Source organism: Poecilia reticulata, chromosome 4, assembly GCF_904066995.2.
Source record: "Poecilia reticulata chromosome 4, P_reticulata-male-v2, whole genome shotgun sequence".
Classification (NCBI taxonomy): Eukaryota; Metazoa; Chordata; class Actinopteri; order Cyprinodontiformes; family Poeciliidae; genus Poecilia; species Poecilia reticulata.
Window position 1 is genome coordinate 23351712 of NC_088833.1, and position 15047 is coordinate 23366758.

The 15047-nt window shown below is 40.8% G+C and overlaps 1 protein-coding gene across 3 annotated transcripts in view; it reads left to right on the forward strand.

The window, feature by feature from the left end:
• Positions 1 to 15047, forward strand: part of pip5k1ca (phosphatidylinositol-4-phosphate 5-kinase, type I, gamma a) — a 52996-nt gene that overhangs the window by 27773 nt on the left and 10176 nt on the right. For all 3 annotated transcript variants that reach the window (XM_008407260.3, XM_008407261.3, XM_008407262.3), the window contains exons 7-16: positions 3069 to 3368; positions 3890 to 4098; positions 4892 to 4975; positions 5171 to 5219; positions 7559 to 7643; positions 8404 to 8565; positions 9323 to 9464; positions 10692 to 10724; positions 10923 to 11042; positions 14743 to 14998. In XM_008407260.3, coding sequence (XP_008405482.2) covers positions 3069 to 3368; positions 3890 to 4098; positions 4892 to 4975; positions 5171 to 5219; positions 7559 to 7643; positions 8404 to 8565; positions 9323 to 9464; positions 10692 to 10724; positions 10923 to 11042; positions 14743 to 14998 — 1440 coding nt within the window. The remainder of the gene's footprint in view (positions 1 to 3068; positions 3369 to 3889; positions 4099 to 4891; positions 4976 to 5170; positions 5220 to 7558; positions 7644 to 8403; positions 8566 to 9322; positions 9465 to 10691; positions 10725 to 10922; positions 11043 to 14742; positions 14999 to 15047) is intronic.

The following is a 15047-nucleotide window of genomic DNA, read 5'->3' on the forward strand; positions in this document are numbered from 1 at the left end:
TAAATCTCAGAACGCCGTTGTCAAAAGAAATATTCCTACCTGGTGGTGTTTTGTTTTTTTTCCTAATTATTGAGACACTTTTCATGGTATTAAATCAATGTGATTCGCTGATTTAAGCACATATATCACTAAGCCTGTTTTTCTACAGTTAATAAAGCAAAGTTTCCTAAGCAGCATCAGCTTAAAGGTGAACACATACACTGTAAAACATTTGAGCCACACTTAGTTGCGGCTAGTTTTAGGTGCAAGTTTTAGATTTTGAATTTATACGTGTGAGTTTGTGAAAGATAAACTTACAGTAGTAGATTGTCGCCTTTTTTCTATCCTTTTGTTGTTTACTACCTCCAAGAGTTGAGTAAGCTACGGTTAGCACTTAAAAAAGAAACTAAAAAGAAAAGATAGAAGTGAGAACTATTTCCTACGGTGCTTAGCGGCAGTTTTTTGCATCTTGAGTTGCACCGTGACTTACATTAACTTACATTTTTTGTGTGTTATAAGGCAGTTATTAATTTTTTTGGTTGAGGACAACTAATCACAGTGCTTAATTGTTAAAAATATATGTTTGATGTTTAATAGAATTCATTCTCAGATATTCATTCATGCAATTTCAATCAAGGATTTAAGACAACTGCTAAAATAAGCAGTGAGTGAAAATAATGCTGAACTGTGTTCTTGTTCAGCTGGGTGAGGACATTTTTCTTTCATGATGCGAAACAATTATTTGGTTTAAATCGCAGCTTTAATTTATATAAGCTCACAAGTTAAGATTAACCAGCTATCAGAACTTTAAACCACAACGTTTAGACACTGTGCCTAATGAACTTTAAATTCTGAATTACAATTAAAAAAAACCTTTATTTATTTTTTGGCATTTCATTTTCAAGTTGAACCACGTTCAAAGGTTTTCCCAGTGTACCATTTGTGCTTTCATCTTAGCTGATGATGCAGTTTAGATCCGAGGTTTATATAAGATCCTGGAGGTCCCGGCGGTCGGTTTTCATGCAAAACAGACATTAGCGGCTCTTATCAGCTCCGACTGAGGCCCGCGGCCAGGCGCTTTCATAAGCCACTGGCTGCTGTTTTGCTGTCGCCGGATGTTCTGTCCACCAGTCGAGCCTAACAGAGCGTGACTCTTCTGACCAGAAGTGGTTGAGTCCGCGAGCCGCTTTGGAACGATGCAGCTCCATGTATGTCCATGCGATGCTTTAAGCCTCTCGGGTTCATGAACCCTCAGCCTGGTGTTTATTCATGCGCTGACAGCCTCAGGCAAAACCAGTGTTGGAATAATTTTACCCTTCTGTGGTGTTTTAGGACCTCAGCTCTTTCTGCTTGACTTAATGTCAGAGTACAGTCTGCGGCTGATCTGGTGATTATTTTTTGAGGGTAACCAATTAATAATTTTATTGTAAAAGATTCTTAATAGAATTTTATTTTTTTTTTACAGAATTTGAATAGAACATTTTTGCAAAGTTTTTTTATTTTAAATGCAAAGTGTATATATTTTGTACAGTTTTGGTTTAATTACAGCTATCCTTTGTTTCTAAGTCTATATCCTCCAGCTAACGATTAATCGATTACTATACTAGTTCATCACGATTAACCCGATTAACCATTTCACCCCTAGAAGAAACGACGTGACGCCTAATCAGTTGGAGATGTTAGAGGCTCAGCACGGTCACTGCGACCTTCTCATGATGGCGGTCATGCTCTGAAACACTTTCACAGGTCTAATGGGTTGTAAGGAGGCGGCTTTATGAGCGCACGGGCGGTAGCCCTCACATGGGTGGACGGCGGACTGTTTTACACACTTGCTGCAGACTTTCAGCAGAAACATCAGAGTAAAAATGTGCAAACTGCTGTTTTTGTTGAAAAGGAGCTGATCTGGTGCCGCTTCTCTGTGTTCGTTTTGTCCATTCAATCCTCTCTCCTGCTCTAGCTCCCTCATGTCCCTGTCCTCATGCTTTGTCACTCTGTCCCTCCGCTTCCTCACGTGTCTCTGCTGGCGGCTTGTCACCACCCTTGCCCTCCTAACACCGGAGGAAGGGGTCGTGTGTTGCTGAAGGCGGAGGACGCTCTTTCTTTCCCCCCGTGTGCTCTCATCCCCTCCATCATCGTGACGCCTCTTTCCACCCGTTCCTACCACGAGATGAAGGTCATTCGGCATGCGATCAGCCTTCTTAGCTGCATCTCCGTCTTCCCTCTCCTTCTCCGCTCCTTAATGCCGCGTGCCGCCTCTTTATGGGAGCAGCGCTCTCGCTTTCTTTCCCAGCTCTCATTTCTCTAATGGGACAGATCTGGCCCAGCTCCCAAGGTCAAAGCAGGTTTTTTTCTCGGAGCACCCAGTCCAACTAACCTCATTTGTGTGGACTGACTACTGAAATATTCAGTGCGGGTCAGAGACAGGAGACGAGCGCTCCGCGGTGACAGAACAGGCTGAATTGCGTGAAAAGAGGAGCTAAATCAAAAAAGATTAGATGGTCTTGTTTAAATGTTTGGTCACCCCAAAACTGATCTGAGAGTTGCTATGAGTATTGGCAGTAATGTGACGCCGTAGTATTGTCTCAAGTCACAACATGAACTTTATTTTTGTTCAGTCAGGCAAAAGTTCTGCAGAGAATCAAACTGGGTTTAGGTGTAGCCCTACTTTAATTTCTTCTTTCCTTCCTCTTTTCTTTCTTTTTTCATTACTTCCTTCCTTCTCTGTTGTTTTTGCAGTTTCCATAATTAAAACCTGAGAACTGTAGAAACACCTACCATATACTTTACTTAACTTTTTGTTGTATGTTTTAATGTATGTTTTGAGAAAATATGCATGAAATCAGAAATTTTCAAATAAATGATTAAACTCAACAAATTAATCTGAGAGTCATCCTAAAAATTAAAGCGCAGTTGTTTTCCACCTACATTGTTGTTCAGAACAAATGGGTCTTTCAAATAGACAATGACCTTTTTTGGAGTATATATATTTTTTTATTTATTTGCAGACTTTCTCTTTCTCATCACCTATCCTCTAACCCCAAAGGTGTCGCCCGTTGTTTTCCCCCCCTGTCCGATCTGCTCTCCTCCAGAACTTGAATCAGAACCCTCGTACGCTGCTGCCCAAGTTTTTTGGCCTCTACTGTGTCCAGTCGGGCGGGAAGAACATCCGCGTGGTGGTCATGAACAACGTGCTGCCCCGCGTGGTCCGCATGCACCTCAAATTTGACCTGAAGGGCTCCACCTACAAGAGGCGAGCGTCGAAGAAGGAGAGGGAGAAGGCCAAGCCCACGTTCAAAGACCTGGACTTCATGCAGGACATGCCGGACGGACTGATGCTGGACCAGGACACATACAACGCCATGGTTAAAACTCTACAGAGAGACTGTCTAGTGAGAGACATGTTTGTGTTTCATGCTTTCATCCATAGGAGGTGAAGACTTTATTTTAAACAAAGCCTCTTTTATGAGCAGGACTTTTTATAAAACGCTGTTTGGTTGTAAATCAGCTCCACATTAACTGGCTCTGTGTTTGGAAAAGTGTCTGCGCAAGATTGTATTTCATATACAGACGCAGACATATTTCTTATTGCCTCTGGTACCGGAGTGTATTGAAATAATCTTTTGTTACTGCAACACAATCTAACTTTGAACACTTTTGCAGAAAATTCATCCCTTATTGGTAAATAATTGCTTGAAACAAATTCACCAGTGGCAAAAAAAACCCTCCTTTTGCCCCAGATTTCATATATGTGTCTGCAGTGAAACAATAATTTTTACCTGGTTTGATATTTCAAAATTTTTATAATATAATTTTTTTTTACATATTTCCCAATTCCTTTATTCAGGTTTAGGTGTCACATATTTGTGAGCAGCTGCGCGTTTGAATGCGTCCGTATTTGTTCTGTGCTCAGGTGCTGGAAAGCTTTAAGATCATGGACTACAGCTTGCTGCTCGGGGTCCACAACATGGACCAGGCGGAGAGGGAGAGGCAGATGGAGGGGTCACAGGGCGGCAGCGACGAGAAGAGGCCCGTGGCCCAGCAGAAGGCCCTCTACTCCACCGCCATGGAGTCCATCCAGGGCGGCGCCGCCTGCGGAGGGTCCATCGACACTGACGACACGTGAGTTTAACCGGTTGACCGGTGCACTGACAAAATGGCCGTCTTTGCACTCTGAAAGGACCAGGGTATCAGAAAACCATAGTTTAAAAAAAAATAAAAAATCTGAAAAACTCGTGGAATGGTATTTTTTAATATAATGTTAAAAAAATTAACAATGCAAAGTTGAGTTTCATTTTCTATCATCAGTGCTGAAGATAAAGTAGAGCGTTGGTATCAAGACTGTGATTTCCTGAGCAAAAATGAGATGATTAATTTGTTTTTGTTACAGGTAAAAAATTTTATGACAAACTAATTACAGAGCCGTCCTCGCAAATCATCAGTTCAAAAGTATTTGTGAGCCAAAAAAATATTTTTTTAAAAACTAAAATCACCAAAAATATTGTTAAAAAAACACACAAAAAATTACCCACTCAAAAAAAAAAAACTGAAGTAGTATGATGTAATTAGACCAATATGTTTGGAAAGAGATCGCAGCTCCAACACTTCAAATGGTTTTTTTTTTGTCCGTTTTTCTTGTTAATTGAAAAGCATCCAGCAAAAGTATATTCGGTCTGTTCTCAGCAGTAAAAACCAGGATGTAGGCCAGTCTTCGTTTGAAAACACTTGCTGCGTTTAGCCGGGTTTTAACTCAGCAGTTTAAAGCAGATTTTTTGAGCACCAAGGTGTACCGCAGCTGCCCTGACGCAGACTGACAGAGCCGAGGCTGCTGCTCAGTCTGACCGACGGCAAGATCTGTTTTCATGCTTTTAACGACAGACGTTTCATTTCCGCCTTGCTTCCTGTCTGATTCCAGGATGGGTGGCATTCCAGCGGTAAATGGAAAAGGAGAAAGGCTTCTTCTCTACATCGGCATCATCGATATTCTACAATCCTACAGGTGACTCTCCTTGAAATCGAGTTGAATCGTAAATCAGTGAGCTTTGCCCCGTCTTTTCTCAGACGTGATCGCTTTATGCCACACATTTACTGCATTCAGACTGCAAGCTCGTTGTGTATTCAGTGCTTGCTTGTGAATTTCCCATATTAGACCTGCTTAACATCATTTAACCTCTGCTCTGCTTTGTTTCTCCAGGCTAATAAAGAAACTGGAGCACACGTGGAAGGCTTTGGTTCACGATGGGGTGAGTTTATAAGGTCCTCACAGATGTTTATGTGTCAGATACACCAACTCCTTTTGCACAATTTGCACACAACAATGTTGTTTTCAAGCGTCCCATCAGATTGTTTTTCCTGAAACAAAAATTAACCCCCAAGTAAACCAAGAAGCGACTTTCTTAACCATTGATGTTATTTTATGGACATCGCGTGGGCGTCAAATACAAATACAACAAAATACAAATGTTCCGGCTCAGGATTTATTAAATTAATTGACTTTAATTTTTTTAGCATATTAAAATCAATCTGTGTGATTAATTAATTGAAATGAATGTATTAAAGTCCCGACCCTAAAAGAAGATGCACTCAATGTTACTGATAGCAAAAATTTTATGACAAACTAATTACAGAGCCATTTTATGGCTGATCTCTGTAAATGATGTCCAATGGAAATTACTACTCAGTTCTATACATTAAAAATATCCAAAGAGGACGGAGAAGTCTGGAAATATGGGTCTAAAAAACTGTGGATATTGACACAATTAATGATTAGCAACCCTTAAAAACAACCTAAAAAACGAACTCTCTATTGCAAAAATACAAAGTTTAAGTACTTTTGGTTTAGTTTTGTGTGGAAATATTTTAGGACACTTGAATTAAGACAAAGCTAAGTTAGGATTATCTTTACAGTAAAATAATTAGTAGTTCCACTGGTAGATTACTTCACTTATAAGAAGACGACATTTTCCCATGTTATAAGTGAGATAATTAGTATACCGTATTTTCCATACTATAAGGCGCACCGGATTATAAGGCGCACCTTCAATAAATGGCCTATTTTAAAACTGTTTTTATATATAAGGCGCATAGAATAGACGCTACAGTTACGGTTGCCACCCGTCCCGTATTGAACCTATACGGGACGCGATTTGTTCCGTACTCTTCAAATGTGGATGTGTAATAATAAAGAAGTAGTCCCCCAGTACTTTATATAATAGGCCGCCCCAGTCGTCATTTCACTCACGGTGTTGGTGTTGCGGTATTGTGCCCAACTGCTTTCTGGGTAACACAGACCAACCGACACGCTGCCGCCGCAGTCTCTGTGTCTCTTCCCCCGCCCCCACCGCCCCCTGGTCACCCTTCTCCGTTTGCGCACAGCATGTTCGTGGAGAAAGTGGTGCTAAATGACCTGCAAACGAGTTGTCATAGACGGTCGGTAGGTAGATAGGTAAGTCAAACTTTATTAACAAACCAGCGTACTGTCAACTATCCCAGCATGCACCGCGCGCTTCTTCTTCTTCTACGGGCGAAAATGAAGTCAGCGGCTGCTTACCGTAGTTGCTAGACCTGTTGTGGCTCAATATTGGTCCATATATAAGGCGCACCGGATTATAAGGCGCACTGTCGGCTTTTGAGGAAATTGAAGGTTTTTAGGTGCGCCTCATAGTGCGGAAAATACGGTAATTATTTATTTTTTTTCATTAATATTGAGGACAGATTGACTTAAAATAAGGTCCTTTATCTCACTGAAAAGCTACCATTAAGTTAATTTTGTCTTATTTCAAGTGTACTAAAGCATTTTATCTAGAAATTAGACAAATGCTGAGATTTTGTGTTTTTGCAGAGTTCGTTTAATGAAACTGTTAATTTTGAATACGTGTACCACTTGGGCTTTTTTCCTCTGCAAGTCATGCAGATGAGTTTGATGGCAGACTATTTTGTTTTCCCGTGTGTTCATGTTCTGCTCGTCATCCAAACCTCGGGTTTAGGCTCTACATCACTCCCGAGTCTGCGCTTGAGATCAAACTGACTCATCGGTCTTCCCTCCCACTCTCTCCCACTCTGAGCCACGCTAATTCACAAGACGCGTGTAGGAGAGCAAGCCGCCTCCTCTGCATCACTATGATGAATGCTCCAGACTTTCTTCATATTACACACGGCTGATGAATGTGGGAAAAGATGTTACTCATGCTGTGTAAAAGTGATGCTGAAGCAGAAACCCAATAGCGCGGATTCTCTCTCTCTCCGCTCGCTTCCTCCCTCTCCTTCAGTCTCCTTCTGCGCTCTGTTACTCCTAACCAAACACCAAGTGTCATCTGTCAGTCTGTTGGCAGTGTTATCCCACTGGGCTGATACATAAATAATGAAGCAGAGTGTCTGTTGCCTCGTCTGACGGTGTCTCGGAGAGTCCGTGGCAGACGTGTTTGTGTGCGATGCTCAGGAGAGCAGCTTGACCCGGAGGGGAAAAAAAATTTAAAATTACCGAAACGGGACACGGAGAGGGACAAACAGGCGGTTTAATCTGGATCTGATCACTTTATTAATGCACCATTTGTCTCATAAACTCTCCCCGTCTCTCCCTCAGGACACCGTGTCGGTCCACCGACCGGGTTTCTACGCCGACAGGTTCTTCAAGTTCATGAGCAGCACGGTGTTCAAGAAGAGCTCATGTGAGTTCACTTCATCACCCAGACACTCCCTTAAATAGTCAGATGGAGCTGAGTGTGGGAAGAGCCACAGAAACACACAGTTTCTCACACTGTTTTTTTTTTTACCAGCCGAGTCTTAATATGAACATCTGATGCAGAAGGTGAAAGCCTTGAGAGGCGCTGCTTAATGTGAAGGGGAAAAATGTCATTTTGATCCCTCTACACTACAAAAACACAAAGTCTTACCAAGTGTTTTTGGTGTAGTTTCTAGTGGAAATATTGCAGTACGTATGAAATAAGTCAAACCTAATCTAAAAGTAACTTTTCAACCTAATCTAAAAGTGTGCTGAGGAGCTTATCTTATGAGCAGATTATTTCACTTCTATGAAGACATTTTTCCATGTTGTAAGTGAAATAATCTGCCAATGGAAGTAGCATTAAGGAATTGTTGACATAAGATAAGCTTCTATTTCTTGCTGAAAAGTTGTAAGTTAGATTTGTCTTATTTCAGCTACACTAGAAATTGAACAAAAGTAATTGTTTTGCAGAGATTTTGCATTAAGATCTAAAATTTTGTGTTTTTACAGTGTATTGTTGGTTTTTATCACAACTTAAAGAGAGGATGTTTTTCTGAGCTCTTGGAGTTTTTTTGTTTTTTTTCTTACTTCAGGCCAATACTTTAGTCATATTAGCTGATGTAGACCTGAGTGATGACGTTTTTTTTCGTATCACAAATCATTTAATGCGTCCTGATTGCTTTTCTGTGCGCCTTTTGCCTCAGCTCTGAAGTCCTCTCCGTCTAAGAAGGGCCGCGTGTCGTTGTCGGTGCCTAAATGCACCGGTCCTGGAGCGGCGTGGTCCGCCAGCCAGCTCGCCTCCGAGAGGGACGAGAACATCTACGACCTGAGAGGAGCCCGCAGCTTCCCAACGCTGGAGGACGAAGGTGAATGTTGTGCCTGCAATACTCACGAAGTGTGCTTAGCACACCTGCTCCTAAAATAACTACCGAGCAAATATCTTATTTCTGCATCAGAGCTGTTTCCCACGTTTAAATATAATATATCATGACTGCATTATTAGTAAAATTGTCCAATATTTTTGCAGTATTTTTAAAATAAATAGCTTCACATTCTCTAGGATCAGAGGTTTTTCCGTTAATCAGGTTTAAGTTGGGAAAAAAACAATACCGCCTGCTGTAAGCAGGTAGTTTGGTGCAGGAAAATTACAAGTGGAAAGAGCAACCTGCTCCCTTACATAAAAGGGGTCAGGGATGTTGCTAATAATTTGATGATAAAATGTTTTCCAGAGTTTGTGTTTAAAATGGCTTTTTTTATAAATTCGGCACGTCTCACGATTGTGGAACATTTCAACCGATGCTTTATGTGGACAAATATGTTTTTCTTTAGTGAAACACTGCAAACACGTCCATTGATTTCAGAAAAATCAAAAAAATATATAGTCTCCAAAAAATTCAGTTAAAATGGATAAGTCTTTCCACAGCATCACCAATTTGATATGATTCCTGAGATCTTTGGTAAATAAAGTGGTAATAAAAATGTAAGCATTTTACTTTATCTTTGATAACGTCTGTCTCTCTTGTGTTATTAGCAAAAAAATAAAAAAAACTAAACAAAAAGTTATGATTTTGGAGAAGAAAAGCTTTTAGTGCAGTAAATCAAGCCGTGTCGTTTCTCTACCAGGTCGACCAGATCTTCTTCCTTGTACTCCGCCGTCGTTTGAGGAGGCCACCACGGCGTCGATCGCCACCACTCTTTCGTCCACAACGTCTTTGTCCATCCCTGAAAGATCTCCGTCTGACACGGCAGAGCATCCGCGCTACAGGTACACACTGGCGGACGGCAACACCAGCCTTCTGTAGCCAGACACATTTGGTTGTAGATCAAATGACTTTACAGTAGCCACAGAGTCGATGCAGTTTTTAATCATTGATTAATACATGCTCTGATATCGATTTGGTTGAATTTTAAGATAATAAAGTCACAGACTTTGATATCTGAAGAAGCATCCGAAAACTACTAAGTTGATTGACTAAACAAGTTGATTTACTTCAAACATTTAATCAGGTGTTTGTGTGTAAAAGATTTATGAAATACTGAACCCCAGAGGTGTCAAATATTATATTTATTTTGGATTGTCAAAGACACTTTCACTACTTTTTCTCCATAATAGTTTATCAAAATGAATCTATTTCAGACAGAGAACATTTTTTCTTTTTCATAGATTTAAAATGAACAAGGTAAAGAAATGTACTCTGCTTTATTCTCCTGCTAAGCTGTTTCCTCTTTTATATTAAAAGATCATTTGAAGTACTTTAGACTGACCTTTAACTGTATGTTGTGATGTCAGCAGTTTTAATGTGACCACTGAAGGACCCACAGTGCTTTGGAAAAGTTTACTCCCTCATAGATTTCCCGTTTTTGCTCTCTCTTTTTTGTCATATTTAAAAGCAAAAAAAAACAAAAGCATTTTTATTTAATATGTGAAATAAGCTATCCAAACCAACTTTTTAGTATAATGAATGAGCTGTGATTTCATTCATTACTGCCTGACCTGTAGAAGCAGCAAATGGCTTTACTAGAGCCATTTGCTAAAGAAATTCACAGAAAGGTGAGAAACCAACTTTGATATCTGTCAGTTTGGAAACTGTGGCTTAGGGACTCCAGCGAACCAATAACTAAGTCATTATCTAACGTAGGAAGGTAAAATATTTAACAGCAGCATTAGTTTTATTGCTAGCAAGCGTAATGGGAGAGCTTATGCTAACAAAGCCTCAAAGAAGATTGGGCCAGCTATCAGTTTTAAGGTCATGTTGTCATAAGTAGCATTAATAAAATCATCATTTCAAATGCACATGTTTTCTTTACTCAAGTTATCTTTGATTGATGTTCTGAAACATTTATGTAATGATAAAAAAAATAAAAAGACATGGAAGAAATCTGCTAAGGTCATCAGCTTGGTAAAATGTTTTTATTTTCTAGTTCCACACTCCAGCCAGCTGCTTTAGTTTTCCTCTAAATCCCATGCTTACAGTGTTTTGTCTGTCCTCAGGAGGCACACCCAGTCTCTCAGCCACGACGGAAGGTGAGTTTTACGAAGCCGGAGCGCTTTTGGCGCCGCGTGTTTTCACAGGGTTAAACGTGTCTGGGTGCGGTGGGTGGAGAGGTGCAGAGAAAATGTGAGCGCTTGTGTGTTTACGAGGGTGCTCCCTCTTTCCCCGTTGCCAAGATGCGGCTGCGTGTGTGTGTGTCTCATTTCCTGTCTTGTCCTGCGTGCGCTCAGGACCCAGGAGGAGCTGCGTGTGCGCGAGGAGGACCAGCAGACCATCACGGTGGAGGTGGAGCTGAAGAGACACGACAGCGAGCCGACCATCTCCGCCCCGCAGCACTCACCTGACGCCAGGTGAGCGACACAGACGATGGTCTGACGCTGTATTGACACTTGCTGTGTTCAGTATTAGAAGCAATAAAACAAACCAAGCATTAAAAACGTATTGCGTTGTCTGTAACATAGAAAAAATTTCATAAGCGTATTTTTTTTTAAACCTTTTTGTTTCACTAGTCATGGATGTTCCCTTAATTGTTCTCCTTAAAAAATGGATGTCTAAAGCAAACATCCATTTTGTTCATTTATTCAATTTTTTTGCTATCCAATTACAATTTGCTTACTGCAAAAAATACTGATGGCATTCATGAGAACAGCGCCACCTGATGACATTTTTTTTTCCCCGCTCCCTCCACACTTATTGGCACCCCTGGTAAAACAATAGAAAATCATTTAAAACGCTTCAAAAAATATGTCTTTCTCCTACTGCAGGCGCAAGAATTTATACTGACAAACTTAGAAAAAAAATGTAGAAAGAAAATAATAGGAGAAAATAGGATAATTTTTTTGTTTGATTTTTAAAAAAATAAATAGCTATTTCATAATGGCTCCCAATACTTTACACAATCCCCTCTTTTCACCAAGAGTTACACTTAAATGTTTTTCATGGCTATTTCATACAAAGGGTGAGATCTTTGACCATTCCTCTTGGAAAAATGTTGATTTGGTTACTCCACACCTACTTGGAGCGTTTGGCGCAGAAACCTTATTGCTCTGATGTCACAGAAGACTTACGACTTAAAGTTGATGCAAAAAGAACAAATACATTTTAAAATAACAAAGGGAAGCCTTGTTTAGCAGACACTGTCTGATGACATTCCTCTGAAACTTTGCAAACAGTGATAAATAAAACCTCAATCAATCACTCTTTGTGGCTCAGAGTTTCACCCAGAGCCGACGGCTGCTGGATTAACACACCTGTCTCACATGCGCATCTCTAATCTGCTTAGCCCACTTGTTTATTAGAGTGAGGAGTCCATTGTTCTCAGCGGATAACGTTGCTGCAGGTGCTGTGCGGGGCTTCTACTGTAATTGGGTTGTGAGGGAAGAGCACACATGCATGCAAATTTGCGTCAGAGTGCGTTTGTTTTGTTTGGATCAGACTCTGGCTGACGGAGGCCCCAATATTTTTTTGGTGGGGGTGAGAAGGAGGGGGGCATATGCTCTATTTGTACTGGGCTGCAGAAGTAGGACAGTGGGCCAGGAGGCCTGAGGGAAGCTGCTCCCATGTAGCCAAGATGACCTTTTTTTATCATTTTAATTTAGATATTGGATTGTAATAGGGATCAGGTTTTCTTTGAGCTCTGACCTTCCAGTTCAGATTGTGACTTAGGCCAACTTTTTTTTTTTAATTCTAAGAATTAAACGTAGCAGAAAATAAAGGATATACATAAGTATCTTAATTTATGCAGCAAAGCATGTGTCCATAACCTTTATTTGACTTTTAATGAGCTCAGTAATGTGCATGAAAGTTCATGTTGATTATCTTTTGATCAACATGGTGGTCTTATGCCGTGTTCCAGTTACCTGGGAAGTCTTAACTCGGAGCTGGATTTGACGTCAAACCCTAAGTAATAACGCTCTAGTTAAGGAGCTGGCTAAGAAACATCATTTGAAGCTTTATTTTCTATACACAAACACCACTTTTTAATTTGTTCGGCTTGGAGCTGCAGGCGCTACATGTAGCATGAGTTTTAGATGTGTGTCTTACAGAAATACATTGTTTCAACAACAGCTTACTTCTGCTGAGGCGAGGAGCGGCCATATTAAAACAAGCAGTCAGGCCTTTTCGAGTTGTAACCTGGGGAGTTTCAGTAGATTTTTTTCTGTCTAGGAAGTCGGAATTTCCCATTCTCTAGTAGAACTGGAACGCAGCATTAGGACAGATCCATTTAGCAATTGTTAGAAAAAGAAGGATCTGTTTTTTTTTCTTAATTGATCTGCTGATTACAGATCAAAGGAAAACCGATTTAAATCTCTTGTTGATCTATCTCTATGCATCTCTATGTTGTTTAGTTTTACCAGCTTATATTTTTTAAAAAGCACACAAGCTGTTGACAAGATGAAAGGAAAACAGAAGCAGAGTCAGCTGTTTGTGCAAGGTTTGGCTGTAAGAGGTGTGCTCAAGTGAAACCAACTGAATAATCAGGTTTGATGCTGAGAAGGCAGTGGCTAGACGTATGGCCTGGAGGGTTGGAGGGAAAAAAAAGAGATGGATGTGAGAAGAGGTGAAGGAAAGGGAATGGCGTGATTGATTAAAAGAGTAAGAGTCAAAGAAAGTCGAGAAACAGGTGAAATGAGAACAAGAGACAGCAGAAAGGAGAGAAAGCGGGATGAGATTGGGTTTAAAGGAGTCTCTCTGCATGGCAACCATCAGCCTGTCTCGGTCATTCGCTCAGCCAATCAGTTTCCTCTTTGAGATGCCAAGTCGTTTTTGTTCCTTGCTTGTTTTTTTTCTTCTTCTTTTCGATTTACTGGCCAGCTGCCGCCGTGTCTCCCCGATGTAACTAAACTACAATGCAGAAAGCGAGAAACCGGAGCGGGACCGCCGAAATCCTCCCTAATAGTTGATGATCTGGCCGGGAACAATAACGGATCGTGGCAGCGAGCAGCCAGCTGGCAGATCTATGAGCTTACACATCTACGACGCAAACACACACACACACACAGCTGCTGAGCTTTAGTCGGCGGCGGTTTTCCTTTAACGGCTTGTTTTCCTGCTCTTTAAAAAAAACAGGAGTTCTTAATGTCAGCAGCGGCTGACAGGTTGTCTGTATCCACGTAGATTTAAATAACAAAAAGAAGAAGAGAGACATGAAGAGAGATGCAGAGAAATGGCAAAAGAAGCGGCTTAAAAATCCTAAGTGCACCTTACTTTTTATAATCGTCTTCTAATTCCGAAATCTTAACCAACCGCATGCACACGCATTTTAATAAATTACATTAAAAGTAGTTTAAAATTGATTGTTATGTAAGTTCCTTACACACAAGGATATGTTCCTGTTGTTTATATCTGTTTATTTTAGTGATTATTAAAATCCCATAATATTCTCAGAAATGTAGAATATTATGTACTTCCATGTGAAACAGGACGTTGGACCTCTGAGAATCAGCCTCTAAGAATCTCTTCTCAGAATTCAGAGACTTTATCTCTACTATGGAAGTGGCTTAGCCAAAGGAATCTGATAGTTGTAGCCTAAATACATGGATACAACTGTGTGTGCTGGCCCTGAAGCGCTGACTTCATCTGCCTTTTGAGTATCCCCAAATCGACTTTAACCCACAAACTGTTATTTCCTTTTTCTGTTATACTTTTTCCTTCCACTAAACTTTCTATTTTTTTTTATTTTGATACAGAGTCGGGCTCTTTAGCAATATTTTTTGTGACTGACGCTCCTTGTGGAAGAAACTGGGAATAAGAGCGTGTTGAGAATAATTTAATTTACTTTCTATGTTAAGAGAAATCCAGTTTTTGTATCGTCAGATTTTACATATCCCCAAATGGGATTCAGCTCATAAACTGTCAAGACTTCATTAGCTCATCAGAGATAACTGAAATGATCTTTTCTAAAAAAATATATATATATGTCAAATATATTTTACTCCCTAAAATTTTTACTTTTTGTTTTCAACTGAATTAATCAAACCATCTTTCTGGTGAGATTTTGATTCACTGAGATGCAGCGGGATTAATTCAGATCGTCTAATCTCACCACAGCGAGCCTCTTGCCGCAGCCGACGCAGAAGAGGCCACGGCGCCCTCGACCTCTCCGGCGTGTCCGGTGGCGGAGGCGGCGTCCTCCACCGCCCCGGCTGCCGGTCCGTCTCCACCAGAGCCTGCCGAGGAAACCCCGCCCAAGCCCGAGGTGGTGGTGGTGGAGCCCGACGGGGCCAGCCAGATGTCCGGATCGGGCTGCACCAGCCAGGCTTCGGTCGACGATGACGACGACGTGCCGGTCTCAGATATCTACTTCGTAAGTTGGAAATCAACATCCATCATTTTTTTTTTCTATTTTTGGTTGA